The following is a 27467-nucleotide window of genomic DNA, read 5'->3' as shown; positions in this document are numbered from 1 at the left end:
TGTGCGCGTGCTGAAATTTTGTGTAGTGCGAAGAAACTTCCTGTGCTCGCGTGCTGAAATTTTGTGTAGTGCGAGGCAGCTCCCTGGGCTTGGCGGCAGAGCCCGCCCGCCTTCCTCGAACATGCTATGACAAGCCTGAGCGTTTCCTCCGCGTGTGCCCTTGCTGCGGTGACTCACGCCCAAGGCAGTTGCAAAATCCGGTACAAACGGGGCATTTAGACACTTGAACCGTTGAGCCGACTCCCCTCGCCGAGATCTCTCCTCCCTCCCTCACACCTCAGACTCAACTTGCGCCGGCTCTCACGAACCTGGGAGACAGAGTTCTTCTGCGTCTGTACTCTGTTCGGGCCGTGAGCAAGAGCACTGCAACGACGGTGAAACCGTTGCGCATTTGTGTATAAATCCACCCACTGAGTAATTAAGTCGTTCGACATTTGGGGCTGTAGTAAGAGTGCCGCTTGTTGTTCCTGTGTCGTTGCTATTCATCCCTCGCCATGCCGTACACCAGTTAAATTTTGCTCTCAGCTTTTGATCGTAAACGGCGCGGAAGCTGTACCACCCTAACACTACATTTACGGAGGCGACCGAGCTCGGTACGTGGACGCCTTCGCCAATGTAACAACTGGCGCCCGCGGTGTGTGATTGAACATCACATACGTCCAGGCGTCTTCGGACCAGCAGACTTTACAGCGCTCAGTGGTGAGTGTGAACCTTTTTGTCTCTGACTTTTACCAGGGTTCAGAAGATAGCAGGCAGGGCGTGTGTCTTTATTCGCGTTGGTTATTCGCGCAAGAACTATTTTGGTGCAGTGAGAAAATAGTACCTAAGGCGCCCATGAATCTGAATGGTTGCAAGTATATACATTCTAATCGTTTCTTCATCTTTCCAACGCCCTATCCGGTGGCGTAGCGTTGCACCATTTCCGCGAGAAAATCAGGATACAAATACGTGAGGGCGCAGAAACCGAACTAGGAACAGATAACCCACTACTTCAGTTTTTTTAGCGCTTTGTTGGAAGTCTCAGCACGTATAACAACAAAAATGGACTCTACTACCCGGTGATCCATCCTTAGTCAACTATAATGGCCTTGAAAGCAGCCTTGATGCTAGCGAAAATCCTGCTGTAGCAAAAGTGTTCTCAGCGCGTTTGGTATTCAAACAAACAAAGAAGTGATGGAAGCATCGCCTCAAGCAAGTGCTGATAATATTTGCTGAGTAAAGAGTTTTTGTTATTGTTAAAGCACAGTCTCATACCTTGAAGAACGGGAACTTCTGGCTGCATTCCAGCATTCTCGTACCGCCCTGTGCCAACGAGCCAGCGGAAATTTCCAACGTACTGGTTTACGTAACCGCATATGCCGTCAGCAAAGTTGCAGTTAGCTGGGTGATCGCAAGCTTCTGGCCGCAGTGCTATGTTATCGAGGTTCATTGATCCAAATTGAGTCTCGGAGTAGTTGGCCCGGAACATCACCTGCGCATAACCATAAAAAAGAGAAATGGCAGGTGTAATTACCACATAACAAAAAAAACAGAATCCCCGGTACGCATCATTATTCGCAGCTTTATCGCATCGCGTGAAGGGGTTAACCCTTGCTCTCGATAAGTGCCGGACACTTGTCAGTCCTAGGTGTTCTTCCACACTGTCCTCCTACAAGCTATCAGTAATCCTGCCGTGGGTTGAAGGACAGTATACTTTCTAGTCGATTTTGCTTCAAAAGGCAAATGGATTAGTAGGATTAGGCTTGATGAGAGAGGATGTCGCAAAAGGTGCTTGCCCACGGGAGCCATAAACTATTACTGCTCTGTTCTTGAAAATTCATTTAGACGGGTATGGTCTAGGCGGCTTCCGCGGTTAAGCTTTGCCACAATGACTTCGAGTCCCCCATTCAAGCTAACAACAAAGCATTCTCACTGTATGCATGAAATATGAGCTCGAGTCACCTACTCAAGCCTACAACAAGGTGAATTGACTGCATGTATGGACCTGGCACACCATACGACTCAAAATATGTTCCGTGTGGTACTGCGCAAAGCAGGCCACTGCGTGGCACTATGCTTGCAGTGCCCAAGAGAGCAGAGAATGTATATCTTTAAGCAAAATCGTGTAGCGTCATTCATCGAATGTTCACATGGTGGATGACAAAAAAAAACACTCATCGCACTCATTCCAGGAAAGTACTCATTCCAGGAAAGTACTCGTAGCACTTTGCGCTGCGGGTAACGTTTGACGTCGGGTGTCATCAAAACGTGAATCTGGCCTACGCTCCGGCACATACTTGACAGTTGCTGATGTTATTCTCTTAAATTGCCTATACCCAAAAGTACCGGAATAGAGGTATTGCGCCTGTTTCGTCCGCAAGATTGTATGCAAATTTTCCGCTTTCTTGCGAGGTTGGCGCAGCTAAACGCTGTAGCTATTCTTTGGGCTGCTGATATCGTTTGCGGTGCTTGCAACCGACTACGCAGAGGCCTAAAAGTTTTTGAAGACGTGCAAATATTTGTAGGATGTTAGTTGCGTGCATTTTTACTATTACTAGCATAAATACCGTAGTGTACACTTGTATACATAATGCTGCATACTATTAAGGTACAGCTTTAGACCCCACGTTTGTAAGTGCAGCGGGGTCACCTGAGCGCCGAAAAAGGCCGTAGAGGAAGGCTACAAGTGTTCGTTTTTAGTTTCCAGTGGAGAAACGAGGCTTCCATGGGTCGGTTTAGCCTTGGCAGTAGTGCAGGACTCATCTCACAAGCTCTTATTACACAATTAGGATAAATGAAGAAAACTGTCTGGTAGAGCCAAGAGCGTTGGGTGCACAGAACCGCTCTACAGCACAACCAACCCCAGAGAAGGATCGTTCTAACAAAAGGTGTTAAGCAGAGCCTGAGTGCCAGAGCATCTAGAACCTATCAAAGGCCCTTTCTTAACACAAAGATAGTTAAAAGGCGAAGATTTCGCCCATTCGACCTGAACCGAAGTCCAAAATCCAAACTGGAAACATCCAAAGCCAGCGACCAACCCCGCACTACTAAAGTCGAGAGCAAAAATCCAACCCTCCTTATGAAACGTATTTCATCATCATCATCGCGAGCAGTGTGTACTGATCAACTATTTTTTGCGTATTACGATACGTCCGTTGGGTGTGCGAAGACATCCCATTTTTATGTGACATGGCGTATGATTGATGCACCCTTCGTGAAACCCATGGTTTAAAGTTGGTTTTCCTTCAGTGTGTTTTTGCTCGGATGTCAATGCCATCAGTGAGACATACAAGGTTTCTCTTTAAAAGTCAATAATGCTACTCCGAAGAGTCAATACTTAACATTTTGTTGTTTTTAGGACACGCCGCATAAACACCGGTAATTAGGTAGCATTGGGAGATCCATTACGTTTCATTATAAGTCCCAATATTGAGGCCGACCGGCCTTTTGCTGTTTGGTCCGTTCCAGATGTGTCAACAAGAAAAACACGAACAGCAAACCTACATTTTCACTGGAACCAAAAACGTATCAAAAGCGACCTGCCGCCGACAATTGTACTACTGAGACACGTGGTTGCTTGACCTCTAATGCGCAAATAGAGCATACGTCGTCTATTTGAAGCGGCTGCCTTTTCTCCTGAGAACGCGCGTTGTCAAGACTCAAGCCAAATGACACGCGAAAAACTGGCTCCGACAGACGACAAATTAAACAGGTAAAAATTCGGCCAGCCTAGAACAGCAAAGCCGCAAAGAGGAAACCCGAAGAGATCTTACATCGCTGATTATTGCACTGTCACTAAAACGGCGTTTACGAAGCGGCGACCATGCCGAGCGCGTGCAAAGTGGTTAATGTGGTGAGAACAGCGGTGACATCGGGTGTACTCATTCTCGATGAGAGAAAAGGAACGAGTACAATAGACAAAAATATGGCAGCGGGCTAACAATGGTACAGGAACACGGCTTATGATAGGGTTCCTTTATAGCGCAGCTTTTCAACGCGCGTTTCGGGTTTACGCGACAGCGTCGCTATCAGTGTAACCAATTGACCATCAGCATTACAATGCAGAATGAAAGAGCGCCAACGCCAAGCTCAGTGTAGAATAAATGGCGGTTATTGCGAAGCTAGCTTTAGGAGGAAAGCCGACGAATGAGCGGCGCAAGCATGAAGAGGAAGTTCAAAGGGACCAACGATTGATTTGATTGTGGGGTTCAACGCGCCGACACCACACAGGCGATGAGGCGCGCCGTAGTGGAGGGCTCCGGATTAATTTTGACCCCTAGGGCATCTTTAACGTGCGCCGAAATCTTGAACACACAGGTGCTTTTGCCTTTCGCCTCCATCAGAAAAACGGCTGCCGCGGCCGGGAATCGAACCGGCGTCCTGAAGGAACCAACTAGGGAAGCGGAGGCGGAGTGTACTGTTATTCGTACACTCCACCCTTCTCTTTCTGTTGCGAAGGTGATCGCTTGACGAAATGGTAACGATGGTGATCAGTGTGGCAAGAGCAGCAGAGATGCTAGAAGGACTCAGGCGTTATGCTAAGGCGGAGGGTAAAGACGCCCAAGATCCACAAAAGAAGCGTTAGCGGCACGTTCGCGCTTGACCACCGTACATTCAGTTGTCTCGGTTAGTGCTGGTACTTGTAGTTTCCATGGGCGTTTTAGGAGTAGTTACTACACAACGGTACTGATTTTCGGTGTCATTTTTCTGGATCTCTGTATTTGAAGCCTTACAGAGCCCAAATACAAAACTACATCATTGCAATAGATATATAAACAGCCGTGCTGAAACTTCCACTTGCGAGTATTCATAAAAATTCGCCAATTTGTACTCACTGTTTTTTATTTCATTGTAGTAGTGAACACTGCTCACCCGAATACGTAATTGCCTACGTTTATGTTAAAGATATCGGATGTTCACTGCCTTATTCTTCAGCAAATCTAAGAGCTCAGTATGCTGTGCTGCGAGATTACTTCAAGAATGACCGATCGATTTGTTTGGACACCCATATCGTGCCCGGAACAACGCCGATTTCCTACAACTGCCGAAGAAGTCTTCTGCAACCACTCCACACGCTTCACTTCAACCCGTCGTTTTGGTATCCTGAGTACCACTATTCACCATGACTACAATCTCACGAGGCAGGAATATGCTTCAGAGGCTTGCTCACTTTAGTATTAGTGGTCCTTGTACCCGGGTAACGTAACAGATAAGCCGCAAAAAGAATTTTCGCTAGAGTTTAGTTGGTTTTGCGTCTGCCTTTGCAAAAATACATTTACTACTGCGATGTAAAAATAATGCCATTTTTCACACAACACCAACGATTACTTCGACGATGAAGATGATAAAGATGATGACCATTGTGGTGTGACAATAAAATGACTTCTGTGTTTTCTCTCACCTTGAATTTGCTTTCTTGGACGATCTGTACTTGGCCTCGCATCCAATACACGAAGGGATGTACGGATTGCTTCCAAATAACTTTGTTCGTGTCGTTCACGAGCAGTTCGACCTGCGAACAAACAATACCATAACTCATTCTAACATAGCATGCTCATGCGTGCCTGCTTGAAAAAAAGATCGAGTAACCCAAAAGCCACGAGTGCAATATCATCTTTGGCCCATTAATAAATTACAAGTTACTTTATTGCAACGAAACCTATTTATATTGGTGTCAGAGCTGATTTATTTTTACAGAAGTTACCCGACCAATATAAGGAATGAATGTTTTCGCTGGCACTGATATTATTATCAGCCGTATCTAAAAGATTATTCTGTTTTATTCTCCAACTCCAAACAGCAGAACTAGCGACGAGAGTCTTAGCATGCGATTTAGTCTAGGATTGTTCTTCCCTGACAACGTTTCGAACTTAAGTTAGAGCAGTTCTGAGCTGGTTTTAAATTATGCACGCTTGTCTCGTTACTTAGGTCCAAGAATGTTTGAACGCGCTGGTTTTCATCTCATCTAGCGTCCTCATTCTCAAAAGCGGATAATCCTTCTGGGATTGGTTAAAAGTGCGGATATTATTAACATGGTCTCTCTGTTAACCATTTGCTGGCGTTTCTGAAAAGGCAGTATATTTTGACACTTAAGCAGTGTGTGTGGTTCCCATTCCGACAGTCAATTTCTGATTGAAACAAAAAACTTTTTCGGACAGATGTTTTGGGCAGTAGTACTTTTTTTTTCTGAGAGTACCTCAGTTTTCATTTGGAAGTGAATGAAAGCTAAAACAACTCATTCAGAAGAACGACATTTGCGCCAAGGCACCCTTGCACATCCTGTGAATGATTAGATTCTCGACCTAAAACTAACTGTGAGTACCAGCGGTGCTCGCCCGGCAAAACGTTTACACCACCAGTTCTAAAAATTTATAGCTGTGCACGTTGTTGTGCACTTCACAGGTCTGGAGCACCTATGGCGCAATAGAATTGAAATTTGCCTGTAATTTGAAGACCCCGGCACGCGTGCGGGGAAATAAAGGAAGTATAGGTTGTACATTAAAAAGCAAAGGCGGGTCACAGCGGTCGGAGCAAAACGACGTGACGAAATATTCGCTCATCACTCTCGCTTTCTAATATTACTGTTAGCTATGCTCAAAAAAGTACTGACATAAAATGTTCGTGTTACGTTTTTTTTTTCTTGCTGTGGGTGCCTACGAGCCCGGTATTCATATAATGACACATTACATGGTCAATCGCAGCGTAAATATATATTTACACCCTCCTTTATTTGTGTCACTTTAGGTTTTGACCACGGAGGTTTTGACCAAAAGAACACCGAGGTGTCCGCCATGACAGGAGGGCGCACATGACGTCATCATTCTCGTCGCACCGCTGCCTGTCTGGGCGCGGGCGTCGAGGCACGAGGCAGCATGACATCAGTTCCAAAACTGTGACGCGATTCGCAGGGCGGACAACGCGTTAGCCGCGTCACGGAAGCCCTGACGTCCGTAGTTCGGGGCGAGGCCCTCAACGCATCATGCTGATGCCGATGTCGAAGGGTTATCTGTTCTGAGCTTTCAGACACGTACGAAGATTAAAATTGCTTATAAATATGCCACACTGGACGCTTACGGTGGAAACTGCTGGGAGATATACCAAGGAAGCTTTTCGCATAGTTACCTCAGCTTTGTAATTTCGTGTTAGTACTTCTATCTTTGCTGTAAGCGCCCCACCGTTAAATCTCAATGGACTAGAACCCCAACGTTTCCACACCACCACCACTCAAAATAATTGTGGCGTAAAACACTGACGCTACACCTGAAAGCTTACCACTTGTTATGAGCAATTAGCGGGAATAACTGTTTTTCTCTCGTTCACCTGCAAGTGAGCTTGGTTGGACAGGGCCGGTACTGACTGGTACCAGAATTCCAGGCATTGTGGCTCACTCTGGCCAGGCCACTCCGGACTTGTCAGAATAGCGCCATGAAAACCTGTCGAGCTTCTGGATGCCTGAAGATAATGGGCTGAGGAGGAAAAGTCGAAACATTCGTTGAGATGGCATCTTACTTCTTACTTGATGCGGTATCTTACTTCACATGAGTGTTATCAAGATTAGGCGAGGAGCGAAGGAAAGGCAACTACAATCTACGATTTATGAGGAACGTTCAGGACACTTCCAAACGACGCGCACAACCTGCGGACAGCTCTAGGTGACGCAGTTAACGGTTGGGGTACTTAATCCCTGTTTGGATCATTGGGTACTTTTATTTCCACCCCGTATTCTTTTTTAACTTCATAGCTAAGCATTGCACCCCAATCGGAGAACTAATATTTTTCAGCTGGTGCTCACCTACTGCAAATTGTTTGCGGGGTAAATGTATTACATTTTTATTGATGACCCAGAAGCAGCAATGACAGGAGGAGACGGTTCTCGACTAATGGCGTTATTTTGTCTTTTTGTTTAAACACTTGTCAAAACCCACTCTTAAAATAGGCCGGCTTAAAAGATACGCTTCCAGTTCGCTGATAAAATAAAAGGAACGCCAATCTGATATTATAATCCCTTTTTTTAATAAACGAACAATGCCTTAAGGTGAATCCAGCAGCAAATAGGCGCAGCAGTAATTGTGAACCATATTAGATTTCTTCAACAGGCAGCATTACTCGAGGGAAGGCATTACAATGGTGCGCTTTAAAATTGTGGAGCAGCCAGCTGGCATCCGCACTGTTGTATCACTGACAACGTATTAAACACTACAATTTGCCATAAATGGCAAGAAGGATCATATTAGCAATGTGTCGGTTCTTGACCGCCCACCTTTCCTTTACCACCAAATATCTAATAAAATGGACTCTGAGCTTCCGGTGCTCTCGCCATCTTTTCCAAAATGTTTGTCTGTTTAGCGACATCCACACGCCGGCCACTCAAAGGTGATCCGATATTTAAATAGATATCATCATAAGATATTGCCAAGCGCTGTTTGACATCCCCGGTCGGGGACGACGGTGGTAATAAATGCGTTCGTCGTTAAATTCTTTTTGCGCGCAGCCGGTACAAATCAACTGAGACTGCTCAAGTTAGTAGAACCGCTAATGCCCACAGCTCTCGAGTTTTAAAATAACGGAATACTCATGCATTGATACATTTGAGAATTGCCGTAAAGTTCCAAAGGAACGCCGATCCCCGAAACATCGCAAACAACATTTAGGGGTGAAATATTCAATTTACTACAAGATCCCAAATATCGCCCACCCCCTAAAATCACGCTAGCATCGACGCCTTACAAAGCCCGGGCAGCTGCCTCCGCGAAAACGTCCCGCGGCCGTGAACAACGCCGGTGTCTCTATATTAAGCAAAGGACACATAACCATGTTAGGACTTTTTATTATATATCTCTGCAGTTTTGGTTGGCGCCGCGACAACTTTTTTTTAGTTTTAGCACCTGACCCGAAAGTTCGCCAATCTCGTATTTTTCCCTTGATATCTTTGTAGTTTGGCAGGGCGTTCTTTCGGAGCTTCACGGTACGTTTATTGACTCAATGCTGATGAAGCTTTTGAGCCTTCTGTCCCCCGATGTTATGTTTGCAAGATTGACCTGCGACCGCGACGCAAAGGCTCGGCAAGGCATTGAAGGCTGAAGGCTAGTAGATGAGCTTAGAGAAAGCGCTCACGTACCGGAATTAACAGGTCCTGAGTAGGAACTCATGTCAGGAGACGAAAACAGATTCGCCGCCTTCAACTTCCACCCATCCGCAAGCGTCCAGCCGCATTCGTCGTACTCGAAGTCGCAGTATCCTGGGAGGTCACAGTGAAGTTCCTAGTGTTGTCAGGTGCTTCCCAGTGTGCGCGTCAGCCCCTTCCAACTAAAGCTGAACTTTGGTGCCGCCGAGAAATACTCACTTCCCGTTCGTCATAAATTATGTAATACAACCGTCACCCCATTGGAGCCGTTTCACGATTTCTTCATCCTGTTTCGGTTACCCTTATCTGGGCTCTCTAATTTTCTGCCCGTCGGGTGAGGGTGGTGTATAAGGTTCATATTCTTAAGTAGTAAGTGCGACTTCATTGCTTTTTATTATTTTTGTGTAATTTTAGCAATTTATTTTGAGTAAATATCTGCATGTACACTACCTTAACTAAATTTGTCAAGTTCAAAAAAAAAATTGAGCAGATGCAGGGCTTTAATGGGTTGTTGTGTTTTTACCATTTGTATGGCTCTTTCGGTACGCGTTTTTTTTTTTCTCTTGGCCGTGTTGCAGTGGTGTTTCAGACAGATATATATTTCACGTTGTCTGTTCCGTTGTAGGTTTAATTAAATTTACTACATTTTATTGCTTTCTTTATTCCATTCTACCAATCGTCCCTATCTATCTAACAATAACATGTTATAAAATCGCCTATTATGACACTTTTGGGCAAATTGAAGACGTTGCAGGGATTCAGCTGTGATATAGTCGGCAAAGCATACCTACTGATTCAACTTTCTCATTGTACTCATTGTACGTCAAGCTTCGCGCACCAGTTGATGTCGTTAAAACTCAAAGTCATAAGTCATGCCTGCGCAAGCCATACGCGATAGTTGCTGCTGTTAATCAATTAAAGTTGAATAACCCACAGAGCAGCACACACCCACAGTGAAAGATTGGCCAACGCTTCATAAGCAAGTCGGGCCATTACTCTGAAGTATGTGGGCGTAGCGACGTTCCGTTTTTAGGTCAGTGCAAGCCGACACTTCCTGGTACACCAAACGGTGTCTAGTTTTGCACACCACCGCAATATTTTAGACCGATTACTAAAACGAGCTCCCTGTTCGGTTTTTGTGGCCACGTTGGTAGCGTCGCGGCTTCTGACGCTGAATCGTGGGTTCGAACTCCCCAAATTTTGCCCTCTTTCGTCTTTTCCTATTGGAAATATTCTCGGTTGGATACGTTCTAGGCTTTCAGTTATTAAACAAAGGTGTTTTATATGTTTTATATCGGCCTAGTTGCCCACAGAGGCATATTGCCACGTTTAAGAAAAGTTCTGAACCGCACTGGAAGTGCGCGGCCTGCACCAATAAAGAAACGCAATACTGCTCGTGCATACTCTGATGGCGACCAAAATGTCACAAAACCCCCGAGTCAAACACACTCGCAGAGGGCACAACAACTCACACAACAACTTACACGCGTGAATGAATGGTGCCTTCACACAATATTCCGTAGTCGGCGTAGCCAAAGCATCTGGGAATTTCTTTTTCAGCCCTTTCTTTTGTTTGTTATGGATGTGATCGTGCACCGTCGAATAAAGGAAAGGTTCCGTGCTTGCCGCTGCGAAATTGGTATCTGAGTCTCAACTACCCCACTTTTAAAGACTAGAGTTTTTACTTGGCCGCTTAGACCAGACATTTTTTGCCTATCTGCTGTCTGTCCCACCCGTCCGTCCATTCAACCACCCGTCCAAAAGTGCAAAAATTCTGTAACGAATACTCCAGCAACTAAATCTGGAAGCACAATTCATACTTGAAAGCATTGTTAAGCAAAAAAAGTTGCGCATATATCAGGTGAAACATGATTGCACATCTGGTACTCGCAGTTTTCTTTTAATCGAATACATATATGTGCTAATATTTGCGATAACAAATAAAGAGTAGTCGCTAGAATATTTTTACCCAGATATACAAACAGAGCTCGCCCGATCATGAAACTCATGTCAGTGTTCCAGGTTAAACAAACATAAAAGGCTCCAGTTGATGGCGCGAAAAGCGCAACGCAGAAAGATTTAGTTGGTTCTAGCAAGCCTTCACCGGGGTAATCGTTGGAGGGTCGAAAGGGAGGCGAAAAGCGCGAAAGCTTGGGCAGGGAAGAGAAGAGAGTCATTTTCGGGCAGAGGCTATGGTATTTTGTCGACATTTGCAGCAATGGGAGCAGATACGCGGCCATTTTGTTCCTACTTAGCTCAAGAGCGAAGGTAGTTTATGTCATCGCGCGGGTAGTACTTGGCATCAAGAAACTAAGAAAATACGAGACGCTACAGGCATTTACTGTCTCCTAACGTTACCACCTTTGATATAATATACATGTGCAGTAATGTATATTCTACGAACGAATACTGGATAGGCCCGTGTCGTCGAGCTTCCTCTACCTTACCACTCGTTGTATCCAACTGCGCGAATCCTTCACGCATATTAAGAATACGCTAACAAATCCTTCACTTGTATAAGCACGCTCAGTTCTTCTGACATGAGAAACGTACAGGTTAAAACAAAAATTATGTATTGAAACCAGGGGCAAAAATTCAACCTGCGTGCACCCATGGCGCCCACAGAGAAATTATTTCGTTTTACTTCCGATAATGCTCTTCTTTACTTGTATTATATAGGACACCACATTTGATGCAACTCAACTTGCGAAACAGCAACTACAAATATAAATATAAACGTGGTATGCAGCGATCAAAGCATTTCAAGATTTCTGTATGTCAGAAAGAACTTCAATGTTTGACAACACAAGAGTTAGCGGAAAACACTGCCCCAAACACGCTTACCCAGTGCATCCGTCAACAGGTCGCACTCTCCGGTCGTAACTTCAAGTGGCCCCAAGCTCACTATTGATTGGTTCCACTGTGAGCGCTGCGCTAACTTTTCAGTGACAATTTCGAGCTGCAAAGAACAAGTCAGCTTTGTAGTGCTCTATCTTAACAGTTCAGCAAGAAGTCCTCGAAATACAGTGCCGGATTTCACTTATCGCGGAGCAAGCATGATTAACAGTAAACGTTTCCTGCACAAAAAGACAACGACCATAAAACGATACACGATCACGCCCCACAAAAGACTAAATGACATATACTATAAAGACATTAAGGACGAATATCGTATCGTGGGTCTTGGTGGTCTTCGCCTTTTTGCGCAGTGAGTGCTTAGTATTGAATACCAAGTCGCCATGACTATACGATGATTAAGCATGAATAAGCGCGCGTCTTCCAATACACGATCCGATACATACAAAAGCGCATATGTTGTAGCTCCTTCCTCACTTTTAGCAAAAAGCGTTGTCAAGCGCTTCGACTGCCTCATCAGCGCATGTCAAAGCATTCTACAGCATAGCGTAATTGGCGGTTCACTCAGAATAGACTTCTTTTCACTCACGTGTACCGCAGCGAATTTGTGGCACAGCCAGCGCAAGCAGAAACCACCTGCTTCGGCTTTAAGTCGGGGCCTCCGGAATAGCCAATCTATATCAATCGCCGAAGCGGTGCGTCGCGTTGAAATTTCAAGTCGTTGCATGTTGGAACTTCGGAGAGTGAAGCCATTCGGGCTCTGAAATTACTCACTTTTCTGTGTACCCAAAACTTAAAACCGTGCTCGGCGCTTCCACAGCCGTGCGTTGGCGGTCTCAACGTGCAAGGGCCCGCTAGTCTCTAAAATCACGCACCTGTTAATCTATAATATCGGGCGGTGCGGTTTAAGCTTGTGTTGGTATATATGAATAAAAACCACAGTTTCAAGGTGGAGTTCCAAAAGCCTAGCAAAGCATGTAATTATAAAGCTGATTATGAACTGCTGGTGCATATTTCGAGCCTGTTTCTTGGTTTCTGCAGAGACGTGTGACCGATTCTTAGCTTGCCTGTCTAAACAAACAAACCAGGGCAAAATTCTAGCTTAATCTGCGCCCATGCATTGTGCCTGCTCCTATGAAAGAGATTGGGTGCAGCACGCAGGGGTTATGCACCAGCATCTAGGGTACTGGCCCACGAGATTTATTTCTCATGGTGTCATAGACTCGCTAAGCAAGAGCAGGTACCCCACGATAAAATAATATATAGCATGACGGGCTCGGTGCGCCGTTGGCACAATGCACTCTGGTCTGTAGTTATGGCTTTCTCCTGGCAATGGCTGCGCAATGTCCCCCTGCCTTCGTCACACGAGCACTGTGGCTGTGGACGTAGAGGCAGTTAGGCAATCAAATACAACGAAATAGTTTTACTCTCGTTAAGCGAATGAGTGTGCGTTTGTGAAATTTGAACAATCTATTCAAGTAAACCACTCCAAGGTTCCCGTCCAAAAGAATTCCATAAGGCTCAAAATCAACAAAGGCCCATTTTATAGGGCGTCGTTATAAACTTGATCGTTAAGACAAAGCGCTGGTTTAACCTGAGCTGATGTGCGAATAACAATGCAGGGGGTAGAACTACCATCACCAAATCCCACACATCCGCCACGCTAATTAATGCATCCTTGCATATTATAATAACTTATCCACACAGTTTACGCAGAGAAAGCGTCCGTGTGGCCGCAGTTCTAAATTCTCTGGACATTTTGATATTGGTCAATGCGAAACAAAGCTACTGTTATTGGGTTTCATCAAACAACACCTCGAGTCAATTATGAATGCAAACGTTTGATGTCTTCTGGGTGGCAAACGCAACGCCGTTGTTGTCTTTTCACAGCGGTTTGGGCCAAAAAGGTAAAACCGCAAATAAAAGCGACCATTGACGTCATATTCATAAAAGATGTTTGTGTGAACAGAGTAAATCATTTGCGTTCAAAATAAACATTGGTGCACATCGGAACAGCTGGGAAATCAGCCCTCTCCTCAGAGGCGTCATACAAGCCCGGTACGCTAACTGTATGGCTTCTGGGCCGTTCCGACTGAATAAAAGTATGCAGCGAGCGTCACAGGGAATGTGCAGCGCAGCCAAGGAGAAAAAGTGCACTGGACACCAAGCCAGGACAACAGGCGCATCCGATCTACGGAGTAGGGTGATTGTGAGGAATTACTGCCATAAAAGTTTCGAAGGACTTGTTGCTGGGTGAGTTGGTGCATATTATCAAAAGGTGTAAACAGCGCTAAGGCAGACCCCGCACAGAGAGAGCTACACAAGGATAAGCGCAGACTTGCAACTAGCTTTTAATCTACGCAGAAACACACATCAATACCGACAGGCATGCCATTGCACTTGCGCGAAAAAAACGTAAAAAGATCTACAACTTGTGGTGAAGGTTTTTTCAAACGCTAATCAGTCAACGTCATCTCACTGCTATGCACAACAATTGACGTATCGCTTACACAGTCATTTCCTTTTTTCTTGATATTATAAGTATCGCGAATCTCTCTTTCTCGGCTATCCTTGCACAATATCTTAACTTGCTTGAAGAGTCATTTACATAGTGTTTACACATTCATGTCGAGCTGTGATTAGGGAGATGTCCGCTTGCGTGGTTCTTAATAGAAAGGTCGTTTTCGTGAGACCTCACATTCACACATCTTACGTAAGGTTTTCCGCATGAAAGGGGAATCTGATACAATAATCCAACGCAGAAATCAATGTAGAAATGGGCGTTCTTCTTTCCGGACCGTTACTGCCTATTGTTACCACTTTCAACGCGCGAACACATTCCCGCAAGCTTGAAAGGTGTCGAAAAAGCCGCTTCCACGCCATATATTTTGATGATCATCTTAAGGTTATGAGACGTCTTGTGAACATATAGCACAACCCCACGTTTTTTGTTACTTGTTACGTTCGCTTGGTGGTGCTGTTGCCTCTATGATGGTAACAATCGTGGCGGTAGCAATGGTGGCGCAGTTATTTCCATGGTGTCTTAGGGAAACTGAGGAAGGACCATAGGCATGCGTCCGGCAAAGTTATGATGCTGGGTGGAGCCCTGGTTCCCCAGAAGTTTTTGACAACCTTAAGGAACGGGCCCAAGTGCAGCATTGCAACTTCACTGGAAGCGCACGAATGGCTGACCCTCAACGGCAGCCTTGCCAAGAATGCGGGAACAGAGGACTAGCAGAAGAGTCAATTGGATGGCGTGAACAGCCTCAGAAAGACGGTCAGAAAGTCGCAAGAACGGCCAAAGCGGACGGACCCCACTCCCGTTATTCTGCGTTTGTTTAGAGACAATGACGTGCGACTTCTACAGCGGGATAAGGAAGGAAGGTTTGCGGTATTGTCGCATGGACGTTTTCACGCGAAATCAGTACCCGCCGTTCAAAATACCTTCAGACCTGTGTTAACGAAGACTGCAAAGATCAAAGCGATGATGGTGGTGTCCATGTGCAAAGAGGTGGAGCTGCAGAAACAGGCGACCCCAGTCAACAAGAGCAAAGGGGACTACCTAAGAGCATTCTTTACACGAAAGAAGCACAAAGAGGACGTTCCCTTTCGCACTATTGTGAGTGACAGAGGTACTTGGCAGAACGAAGATAGCAAGTTCTTGCAGGGTTGTCTGAAGCACCTAGACGTTAATGACCCATTCAAAAAAAACGACGTTAAAGAACACGAAAGCCGTTATTAGTTCTTTACACTCCAACGACGCCATTAGCCATTATTTTTTTTATTTACGTAGAAAACCTGTTTTATGCTATCCCTCACGATGCATTGTTTTAGGTGTACCAAAATGTATTTAATGTCATGGGGAAGTGGCTTTTCAGAACTCAGCTGGGATAAGTGTTGAAATACTGAAATGTTTTAGCAGTATTTGAATTTCACCTCCCTTTACTGTTGCGCAATCTGCCGAGGCCTTTTATGTGCAGAAACAGGAAATATGCGTTAGACAATGTGTTGCTCCTTTGCTGTGCCATGTTTCTCTATCAGAAATTGACAGAGCGCTGAACGAGAGGCTCGACTGGGAGCAGGTGGTCTCTGTTTTTCGTAGCGTTGAGCATTTGCCGGTACTTTACAAAACGACCCTTCAAAACATATGACAACGCCATTGCAGACATCCAAAGTGTTTTGAGTGCCATGGCAAAGGGTTACCCTCCACCCACGATAACCGGGTCCAGTTTTTTAGGCGTCATTTTAATCGTCTATGACTACCATGTGGGCTGAAAATGTAAACCAGGTCGCAAAAATAATTGTTACCATACGATTCAGCACATTCAAAAACTATCAAGCGTGCTATAGCCACTCAGTGTATCATGCCTGCTTTAAAGAAATCATGCGACCACAAAGTTCAGAAAGCTTTGAAGCACAGATTGTAAGGTTACATAAAGCTGGATTCAAGCAATCAATCTTGTCTTCCGCAGCGCAGGCAGTATTAAACAAGATATAACTGAAAATTCCAGCATTGACAATAGAAGAGAATGTAACAAAAAACGTGGAGTTGTACCACGTGTTCACAAGATGCCCCTTAACCTGAAGAAGGTGATGAAAAGGTATGGCGGGGAAGTGGCGTTGTCGGCCCCTGTCAAGCTTGGGGTGTGTTCGCGCGTTGAAAGGAGTAACAATACACCGATTTCTACATTAATTGCTGCGTTGCAGTAGTGCATCAGATTCCCCTTTCATGCGGCAAAGTTTACGTCGGACAGGCTGGAAGATGTGTGAATGTGAGGTTGGCGAACACAAACTTTCTATTAGGAACCACGCAAGCGGAGATCTCCCTAATCACTGCTTGGCGAGTCACTGTGTAAGACACTCTTCAATCAAGTTAAGATATTGTGTACGTGCAAGGACAGCCGAGCCAGTGATATTCGCTAGGCTTATCATACCAGAAAAAAGGGAAGGGAACTGACTGTGTCAGTGCTACCTCAATTATCCTGCACAACAGTGAGGTGATATTTATAGACGAGCGTTTGTGAAAATCTTCACCACACGCTCTTGAGCTGTGTGTGTTTTTATCGCGCGTGCGCGATGACATGCCCGTCTGTACTTGTTTGTTTCTGCCGGGAATAAAAGTTAGTTGCAAGTCTTCACCGGTTCTTGTGTACATCTCCCTGTGTGGCGTCTTCGTTAGCGAAGTTCACACCTTTTGATAGTGCCATAGCAGTACTAATATAGAGCAGATCCCGAAGCAGAAGCAGATCCCAAAACACCCTCAGAAGCAGATCCAAAAGAGAAAAAAGATTTTTAATGATTAAGTTTGAACACATAGTATTTTTGATAGACATTGGCCCAATAACCAAAAACCTTTTGATTAGAGGATATAAAATGGCCACTTCGACTTAGTGTTTATGAATGAGTGAAATTACAACAATTTGTTTATTTAGCTCAGACGTGCCATAACTTCCTGCTGTAGTGAAAGAAATAACATCTATTCGGGGTTAAAAGTCATTTATCTGGCTTTGAGCTTTCTTCCGGTACTACTTTCCCTTAATGAGCTTTCTGTCACAGTGGGCTGTTAGCTATGCTCCACAACCATTGATGATGTGGTTTCCGTTAGGGACGATAGTCGGTAATTACCAGCTTTACAACATCTTGTTTCGTTTTCAAGGCGAATAAAAAATTTGATTCCTTGAACCACAGCTCATCTCGTCTGGACGTGCCCCACCAACCCTCCACCTCCCAGATCCCCTACCCTTGAGCAGTGGGAGTGCGCGTTGCAGAGCTGTCAGCTCGAAGACCAGGAGGCCCTGATCTCTCGGGCGAAGATGGCAGCCGCGGCACGCGGCCTACCGGAATAGGATGGCCGCCCACAGCTCCTAACTCTTTTTCTCCCCTACCCCGTCCCTGCTTTTCAATAAACGTTTTCTCTCTCTCTCTCTCTCCTTGAAGCCATGCAAACGCAATGGTAAACTAACACATAAACATGCCCAAAACACCCGTTGAAAACGGTACCTGGTTGTGCGGACCGCTGAGGCTCATAGTCCGGCGAACGTTATACCACCTGTCAGAGGTGGTGCGGCCGACTTGTCGAAAGATTGTCGCCCAAGTCATCTCCAGATCTCGCCCATAGTAAGCGTCCGAACTCCCCACTCGCATCACCAGCGTCGTTCCACGACCACCGAACATGTTGTACCAGACGGACAGACACATGGGCTCTGGCTGCGGCCCCACCACCGGTGATGTGAACGTTGTGCTGCCACCACTGAACGCCAGCAACCCACCTGTCACGTAAATCATTCCACCTGCGTAACAAACCGACAGAAGCAACTCCAGTGTTAAACAATGCACCACGCACTCCGTACAGATAGTTAAGCAGGAAAGCTGTAACCTGCGGCTTCACCCTCGCCCCCTCTTCCGCTGCCCGCCGCTGTCGTTTGATATTGTGCTTTTGCGAATTAGCTGTCTGCGGGCGCGCTCTGCTGCGAGAGGGACTCTTTTTTTATTCGCTGAGATGCACTGTTCCAAATTAACAGAATCGCCAGATGCGAGAGTGTAGCCACGTCATCTTTAAAACCAGCCAATCCCCCTCCCTGTATTTCTAACTCCTCTCCAACCTGGTTTTTCCGAACATGCGCATAAGTTTCCACTGAAGATGTTTTCTGCGTACTCGCGACCGCATGAATCTTTCTTCCGGCTAGACTTCTAAAGCTTCGCTTTAAATCTTGAACGGCGCATTTGGGGATTTTTCCGAAGCGTTGCCCTCATGTCGCCATAAAAGAAGTTCGCCGCGTCTTTATAAAAGAAGCTTGGACTTTAATGTTTTAGATTCAGGGAAGCACTCACATTTCGAGTAATAAAACTAAAATTGCCGTGCGATTTATGAGCGGTAATATTAAGCCTATTATCTGCTTCTATTTAAATGCTTTACATTCAGGAGATCATCACTATGAGAAATATTTAGCTATCATGCGATTCAAGAGCGCTAACATTAAGACTAATATACTGTGCTCAGACAAGGTACAGCAAAAAATAAATTCCCTGGCCCTGCAGATCCATGCGCACGCGGAGGATCAATACTAAATACGCATCCATTCTTGCAAACTATCGTTTGGTACAGGGTTTCCTAGTGTACACCGGGAAAATAGCGACTTCATTTGTGATGCAGATACGCTGGTGCGGACAACACAGAAGTCCACGGCAGTCTCAAAAAGGCTAACAGTCACCTGTGGGGAGGCTTATGACAAGGACTCCGGGTTTTTAGAGTTTATTTTTGGCATTGGGGGAGGGGGGGGGGGGGGGGGTCAGACTATTTTTATAGAATTTATGGTGTTTGAGGGAGTTTATAATCTTTCAGATATCCTATTCCCCTAAATTGAAATTTCATTCAGCTTTATTTTAAATACTCCAAATCATTGGTAAAATTATATCTGAACATAAATACTTTACAAAGCTCGGAGCAAATTTTCATTGTATGTTCAAATGTCAAACACAGGCACGAATACTTAAAGACGAATCACCCACATTTCTCCTAATAAACCCTAGAAACTTGTTGTAGTACCAGCAATCACTCGGTGATGGAAGTGCGCTCCTTTGAATTGAACAAATAACCGCGTTACAGAACATGCCGTTCAGATAAAGAGCGGAACATTGTCACATTTTTCGTTTCATATAATGGACTAACTGGGCACCCGGCCTGAAAAATGCAAAAATAGTTGGAAAGCACGCAAGTTACTGCACGTGATGTCGCAGAAGCTTTTGGCATCCAACCAAATCAGGGTAGATGACTATTGTATAAACAAGCGTGACGATCTTGACAAAGGAAAAAGGAGCCTGCGTGTTGGACACGTCGCCATTCATAGTTACCACCGGAAAGTGCGAACGGCCAGTGGTGCCGATAACTTACCACAGATCCTAAAGTCGGAACTCCGATCGTCCTTTTTTTTTTTTTTTCGTCGTATGCTCTAAACTCGTTGCTTATCAAATAAATCCGAACTGTCAAAAATTCCACCGGCGAGTGTTTTTCGAATTTTTTCTGATTCATCCGAAAAGCGGGAGACATACTGATGACCAACCGTAGATTTTCCGCCTAGCGAAATAATTTGGCCTATCTTGTCTGCTTTAGTGGATGCAACCGTCTGCTTTAGTGGATGCAGCGCTCACGTACGCGTGAGCGTATGTGCCTCCAATTGTGAGTAATCATGGCACGTATGTCAATCGGAGACGCCTTCGGGAACTGCTTCAAGAACTTTATTGTACCCGTGGCCATTTCTTTGCCTTCATCCGAAAAAAAAGAACTCTACCATGGTAGTAATCGAACCTGCCTACTCAAGATCACAGCACCACGGTTTCGCACTGCGAAGCCTCAACGGGTCGCCATCCATATATCCAAATGCACGCCCAGCACGAACTCGCGAGCTTACGTCATACCACGGGTATGTTACTATCTTTTTCAACGTTTTCCTATTTTATTTGCCTCCCTTGCATACCGTGTGCCTAAATTCTGGTGCTATTGCCGGCCACTAATGTGCTTGCTTGAGGTTGGTTTCACAGTAACACATTAAATTTCAATTGAACCGAAACAAACTTCTTTGAATGACCATCGAATTCGTTGTGTGGTGTGGCAGTTTTCTGTTTAATGAAGCTACCTGGAATGCTAAAGAACCCGTACGGGACACATTTCTAAATTTCGGAAGCTTCTAACCTTTGACACTTGGTGGCAAGCTCCTGGGACTTAATTTGTAGCCGTAAGGTGAGCCGGATATCCAGGTCCTCGGTAGAGAAGCCATCAAGGTCCAGTGGCAATAGTTCCGCTCGCTGAAGGAGCAGCTCAGCAGGTCCACTGCATGAAGGTGATAGAGGAGACGAATAGGAGAGGGATATTTTTATTATTTTTATATAGAGACAGAAAAAAGGAGAGTTTGGTTTAGGAGCTTTGTGACAAGGAGGAACATAAACCAACAACACTGAAAAATATTTCCTTGAGGAGGTATTGAAAACAAAATGACGGGCTTATTATTGCACATCATCTCGTGCTTTAATTGCGCAAGTACAGTCTTTGTCAAAATTTGTATGTAAACCTGGCTTGCTTTTGTTGACGGACAAAATAACCGTTTCGTGATACATGGTGCTGGCTCGACAAATATGGTCACGTAAGACATCATCGGTGGCGTCAATCGACCAGCGTCGTCTGAGACAACCCCAAATGCCCGCAGTGCGGTAACGAAGCATAGTGCGCGCAGTACCAACAGCAGTACGCATCGGTATTTATATGTTTACGTGTGCTTTCGTTACATCCGCTTTTTCTCTCACCATTCTTACATATATCAAAAGTTGTGCCGTAAATTTAAGCGCAAATAGCTCGTTCGGCAAGCTTATAAGTTCTGCCCAAATTGCGTTTGCTTTTTCCGGTCTCTGTCATTCGCAGAGCTGGCTGGTATGACCTCATAGGTTCTGTTGCGGGAAATGAGCTAGTGGGGCGCATGGCCTTTCCCTTTTTTCCTAATTGTACAGCATTTGAGCGAAGTTTACATAAAAAGTCGTGTCAGCATGATTCCAACGATTCAATCTTCTGAATGAATCAGACTTGCATATTATCTTCATGGCCCCTTTAAGGGCCCATCCTAGACATAGGGTTCCTTACTAATATGCTAAAGATGAAACTGCACCTGGGAATCCATGTCGTCACGGGGGGTTATGGGAAGACCTCTGCTTATGGCATGGGATTGGTATGACAATTGGATTCTTAAGCGGTTTGGGGAATTTGCTTTCTTCGCTGAGTTAACACATCTACGAGCTACGGTGGAAGCCGTGAGCCGTGGCAACTGCGTGTTCGGTAAAAAAGCAGGCAGTGCGTGATTGTATCGTAGGTTGGTGATGCCGAGTTCGGCGGAGCGTATGCCTTAGCGGGTAATATGCTTGCCGCGAAAGTTGTAGCTTGTGAAAAAAAAAAAACCAAACCTACTTCGGCTAAGACAAGGTACGACAGATATGGGCGCCTGTATCCGTCGTATCTCGTCTTCGTCCAGAACTATTTACGCCACGTTTTCTTTTTTCTTCATGTATGAACGAACTCACCCAGCAACAAGTTTGTTAAACTATATAGCTGGCGGGCGATGCACCGTTTCAACATGAAGGCGAAATTTCCGTAGGCATGCTTAAACATTTCCAAACTCTTCAAACAACTTAGATATTAAAGTTAAAATTAATCGAATAAGAGTTTTTAATGAGCTTCCCCCAACATATAAAAACATTGTTGTTAACTACCATCTTGGCGTGCAGAATAGTAAGCAAAAATGTTGGGGCAAAAATACACTCTACTTCCTTTTTTCTTAGCTTTAAAACAGCGTGTTTTATTTTCCACTTGTATAAAAAACGCCCTTTGCGTTTTTGTGGCACTGTGTTCCAATATATACGCCCAATAAAACGTTTCCATCCAAGCCATTGACGCAACTAAGGCAGCCGTATGGTATAATGGCAGCCCTTGACGACACAGACAGCCTTGATATGAGCCGCATAGATGCTAGCGTTAGATTCCTCTCTAGTGTATGTTGTAAGAAACTCTATGGTCCTACAGGGCGAAGTCGGCGTTGCTCTTTTCCTTACTCTGTGATCGCCCCTTAAAACCACCCGGTCCCTCCCGCGCCGCGTTGGGAGTTTCTTGACGCGCACGACACTACGAAACCGTTGGTTTGTAGAGGTAGAAAGCTTTGCTTTAAAATACATAAAACGAGCATGCATAAGAAATTTTGCCCGCAGTATTGGTTGGCCTAGAGCTTCTGTGGAGGTAGTGTCGCAGCAGCACGGAAAGTGAATCTGGAAAACGTAGCTTCGGTAAGTGCAAAGTTGACGTTGTAAATTATAGTCAATAGCGGCGAAAGGCTCGGTAAAAAACTACGTCAAAAGAAGCGCTTTTGCGAAAGGATATGCTGAAAGGTGCTCCGCAGAATGTTTGCATCGTACTTTCACTAACGTAACGTACGCGATGGTATTTGTTGCGTACAGGTGAGCTAGCAAGACCGGCAGCTGCCCGGCAAAGGCAATTTCGTTTCACCACGTTCCCTTCACTTCAGTACCGGGGCAGGGGCTCAAAAATGTCCCTAAGATAAATGAGGATTTTACAGCAGGTATCGACCCAGGGCGGCTGCAATGACAACTTTGCCATTCGTTGGAAGTGTAAGAGCTCCTACAAGCGTGGCTCAACTGTTTGTTAAAACGCCTTAGCCGTTGAAAAAAATCCCCCAAGTGGGTATGCGCCACAAACTGCGCAGGAGGCCACCTGGTTCTTGCTGCGGCAGGAAACTAAACATCCCCCTCGCGAGGGGCACGATCAAATGCAGAGCATTTCCGGGGGCGCACGACGTTAAGTAGTTTGCGTTACGTTAATGTTGTTGCACTTGTTGCTGTTGGTTGTTGTATTGTAATTAAATGAGGAGACGTAATTACGTGGTCACGTGACGTCATTTATTAGCAGGTGGGTATGATTATTGTGGCGCAGTGGGAAGAGCACCATGTACCTCGCGTTCCGCCCACAGGCAGTGAATGCGTTGTATCAGCAACTTCTTGACGTAGTTTGAATGAGTCAAGGATATAAGTCGCGTTCGTAGCCTTCCATTCTGTGTCGGATTTGTGGCGCAGTGGGTAGAGCACCATGTACCTTGCGTTCCGCCCGCAGGGTCGTGGGATCGAAACCAGGCGCCGGTAAATATTATTTTTTTTATATAGTGTAGGGGGAGGGGTGCGGACGACGATGGACAACTAGAACTGGTGACATCGTGCGTTAAAGAAATGCTCTGCATTTAAAAAAAGTTTCCGTTGATCATTGATTGCGTCGATCATTCACTGTAAAAACAATACGTGCTTGGTGTTAAAAAATTTCCCTAGGTAAAGCCAAGGTAAATGAAGTTTTCGAAACTTTAAATGAGCGGAAATTCTCTAAAGCCAAGGAAGGTAGTCGAGCTGGCAGATATGGTAGCACTGCGGTTTACTTGTGTACGTTGAACTTTGCATAGCTCAGAAGCAGGTCCAAAATTAACTGTAAATTATCGGTCATGACCAGTATTGTAGGTACTGATTGGTACAATCCGTACTCATTCGTACAACCACTATATCTTGTGCGAGCAGTCGCAGGTCGCACTGAAAGCACCACCTGGCAGAGCGCGCCATCCCTACACAGCATTTCTTTGGCACGCTGGCCCACATAGTCACCGGCTGTTATGGGCAGGTCGCTATTTATAAATCCAGTCTTGGTTATGTCGCGTGCATAGTCCGTAGTCCCTTTCAGAGTCGTCTAGCCAGGTGCCGAATTCTCAAAAAAAGGGCGGCGCTTTAAAACTCCTGGGTAGCGCCATGCAAATGCATGTGTTCTTGAGCTGGGGCGCCGCTATGAGTGGCGGGAAAAGGTGGAAAAGCACACGGAGTGTCGCTGCAGAGAGGGAGAAAAGTAGCAAGGAAAACGGCGGAGGGCCGGGCGCGTCGCTTCCCGCCCTCGCTGCAGCAAAACTGTGTGCTCTCCCCCGTTCTTACGCCCCTGAGCGGCGCCTTAGCTCGAGAATGCATGCATTTGCATGGTGCTACCCCGGCGTTTTAAAGCAGCGCCCTTTTTTGGTGAATTCGGCCGCACATGTCGAATACGGTCGTTCAAACAACAATAGTCCGGTTAGTTCATTACCAATGGAGGTAGCCAGGCATGGCCTAAAGCGCGTGACACATGCACGATTAAAGCATGCGATTGGCATGCGACTGATCGTTACGACTGATCGTTAGAATCGGTTTTGGCGTCGTACGCTGGTCGGAGGAGGCTCACAACGTGCGACTGGCAAGCCAGAGCCAGCAGTATGATCGTTCGAACCAATCGTGCGGCCGCAGCCAATGAGAGCCTAAAGGTTTCATCATAATGACGTCCCGGTGAAAGTTTTTTTCGAAGCTTCCAGGAGGTGCAGTTGGCATTTCCCAGTATTTTGTTGGGAGCAGCTCTACGCGGCCACCGCCGACCTGCGCGCTCTCCGCCGACAATACAAACACCTAGTCGACACATGTTGCAAGCGGTGCCAACATCACGGACGAGCGGAAACGTCAGTGCTCTATGTCCCGACGCTGCTGAATGAACATATGAAATGCGCTATTTATTTGCATTTAAAGTTGATAAATGTTTTTTTTTCCTGCTCAGATTTCTCTTGCACATATCTAAATCGACCGGACTGCGCCTAAACGGGGAAGCAACAATGGAGCGAAAACCGTGGGCGGAGCAACGCCGACGACATCGCACACACGTATTGGACCATGTGTCTCAAATTCACGCGTGCAACTAATCGTAGCGACCGTCGTAACGATAAGTCTCGTGCCAATCTAATGCTGTAGTCGTGCATGTGGCTCGCGCTTAACGCGAAAAGACGACTGCGGTTTCGCCGCTTTCGGCACGTACACGGAGCAAGAATAGGCACGGAACAAGATAACCCAGCGCGGTCTGGCACTAGCAACAAATAAACACAAAGCAAGTTGGCCACAATGCGGCACTCAATAAACATTTTTGCATCAAATGGGGAGATGTAAGGAGTTATGTCTGGTCACAGTGAAAGTCCGTAGGATGATTAGGGCCTTTGGGGACAATTACAAATGCGCTTATGCCCCACTGTGCGTCATCACAAGAAGCGCCGAGAATTTTGGGCGATGGTTCCAAAATAAGGTTACATTTGCACGTCTCCGGGCTAGAACGTGGTTAATGTGTCGGAGTCCTCCATTCGCCCAAGGATGGGGTAGAGGCAGCGCGTTTTCATGAAGTTAGGAGCAACCAGCAGTAGGTGACAAATTGCTCATGCATATTTTTTGAGAGTACAACGACTCATTTACCTGCTTCCAATCCTTCAGCGCCCACAGGAAGTGTCTCGCACAAGTCTTTCGATATGACAGCAATGTCGTCAAGGGCGACGTACTCAGGTGATGAATCTCCTGATCCGACAGCCGCCGTGAAGACGACCTTAAAAAGACACGGAGGGGTAAAAGAGTTTCGGTTGCATAAATAGCCAGAGCACATCTATGGGGACGAAGAGTGTCATATCAGACGTTGATCAGTTTACCACAAAACTGAGCACACACCCCTACTGCTTTTCAGCCATTTAGTTGTACAAAAAAGGACTACTGCAGTCACAATTGCGTCAGGGGGGGTGGAGGCGGGGTGGGCGTTGACGGAAAACATTAAGAACCGACTTCACATGCGTTCTTGCAAACAATTTTTAGAGAGCTGTACTGTTTCGACGGTCAGAGCAGCAAAATAGTATTTTTTTTTTCAATCAAAGCCTCATGACTTATGGCATGGGGTAGAACTTTTAGAGTAAGAAAAGGCCTGTCTAGCTGGTTTACATACTAGTCAGCCAAAATTTAACTCAGGGCACAGACAAAGACGAAAAACGAAGCCCAAGCGCTTTCTTTAGTCTATATCTGTGTCCTGGGTTATATTTAGGCTGACCAATATTAACCTAATTATGATCCAATTAGCTCCGACTATGCCTATTCTATAGCTGAACTCAGGCAGCAGGCCCGTGGAACGAGCCGCATTATTCAAATCCACTCGTGAACGAAAGGCTCCTGCCGTATTACCAACGCATCCATGATGTGTTAAGGGAATGCATTTTCTATTATAAATACAGCACCAGTTGTAGGTGTTCCACGACTTTAAATCCCATCCTTCCCTGAAGATTCTCATTATTGGTTTGGTGATCGGCCTGATACAGATCTATCCCCCCCCCTCCCCCGACCTCGTACTCAACTAACTTTGTTTGTGCGACGAAGCATATGCTCTACAGAATATGTTTCCTAATTCATGATTCCTCGTTAGCCTACCAAGCTCCCCATTACTCTAAAAGTATGTTCCCATTCAATCCCCATTAACAGTGTGTTCCCTATTACCCTAAGAGTGAGACCTATAATAATTTTGATAGCTGCCGGCGCTGAAGCAAGCATTCTTCAAAGTGCAGGTTTCATCCTGCTTCTCCCACAATGACGTAGCAAGTTAATGCAACAATATTTGATGGGGTCCTTTTTCTCACGCAGGAAATGTACTAATTGTTACATTACAGCGCTTACATAATGCATTTTTAACGGTAATATTTCTCCGCCTTGATACTTTCTGTTGTCGGGATAAGCACTGACACCTTGCACCGAAAATTATCTATCACACTCTTCTTTTATTTTAGTATCACGCTTTACTTTTTTATGTGCTTAACGTTATTGTGGAAGCCTCTGGAGCTTCCCTTATTGATTAGCCTCTTGGGTCACTGCAAATGACAATGCTCCCCGGATATCTCGCGTGGGGCAAGTTTTCTGCATATACTACTCGTTTTTTTTTTCAATTTACTGTGACGCATTTAAATGAGTACTAAACAAATATGTTACCAGAGGTTGTCCTCTATCAAGTAACTTTTCAGGTCTGTTCTCTTCTGTGTCTCGTGTCTTGCGCGCCCATTGAGTCCCACGCACACCGATGTCATCAACCATCAGCGAATTTTAACTGAATATAAACTCAGTT

General features: G+C 45.5%; 1 protein-coding gene across 1 annotated transcript in view; it reads right to left on the bottom strand.

Moving 5' to 3' along the window:
- The window catches only part of LOC144175376 (MAM and LDL-receptor class A domain-containing protein 1-like), a 204188-nt gene that overhangs the window by 135369 nt on the left and 41352 nt on the right, over positions 1–27467 (bottom strand). Inside the window, exons 12-19 of the mRNA XM_077704459.1 lie at positions 25793–25919; positions 20649–20786; positions 17960–18249; positions 11948–12062; positions 9098–9217; positions 7300–7445; positions 5381–5491; positions 1255–1471 (exon numbers count right to left, since the gene is read on the bottom strand). Coding sequence (XP_077560585.1) covers positions 1255–1471; positions 5381–5491; positions 7300–7445; positions 9098–9217; positions 11948–12062; positions 17960–18249; positions 20649–20786; positions 25793–25919 — 1264 coding nt within the window. The remainder of the gene's footprint in view (positions 1–1254; positions 1472–5380; positions 5492–7299; positions 7446–9097; positions 9218–11947; positions 12063–17959; positions 18250–20648; positions 20787–25792; positions 25920–27467) is intronic.

The sequence above is a fragment of the Haemaphysalis longicornis genome, unplaced genomic scaffold, assembly GCF_048455015.1.
Source record: "Haemaphysalis longicornis isolate Haplotype H1 unplaced genomic scaffold, Haemaphysalis longicornis Haplotype H1 scaffold_3, whole genome shotgun sequence".
NCBI classification, from domain to species: Eukaryota; Metazoa; Arthropoda; class Arachnida; order Ixodida; family Ixodidae; genus Haemaphysalis; species Haemaphysalis longicornis.
Note: the sequence above shows the minus strand (reverse complement) of the source record. Positions and strands in the feature narration are given on the sequence as shown.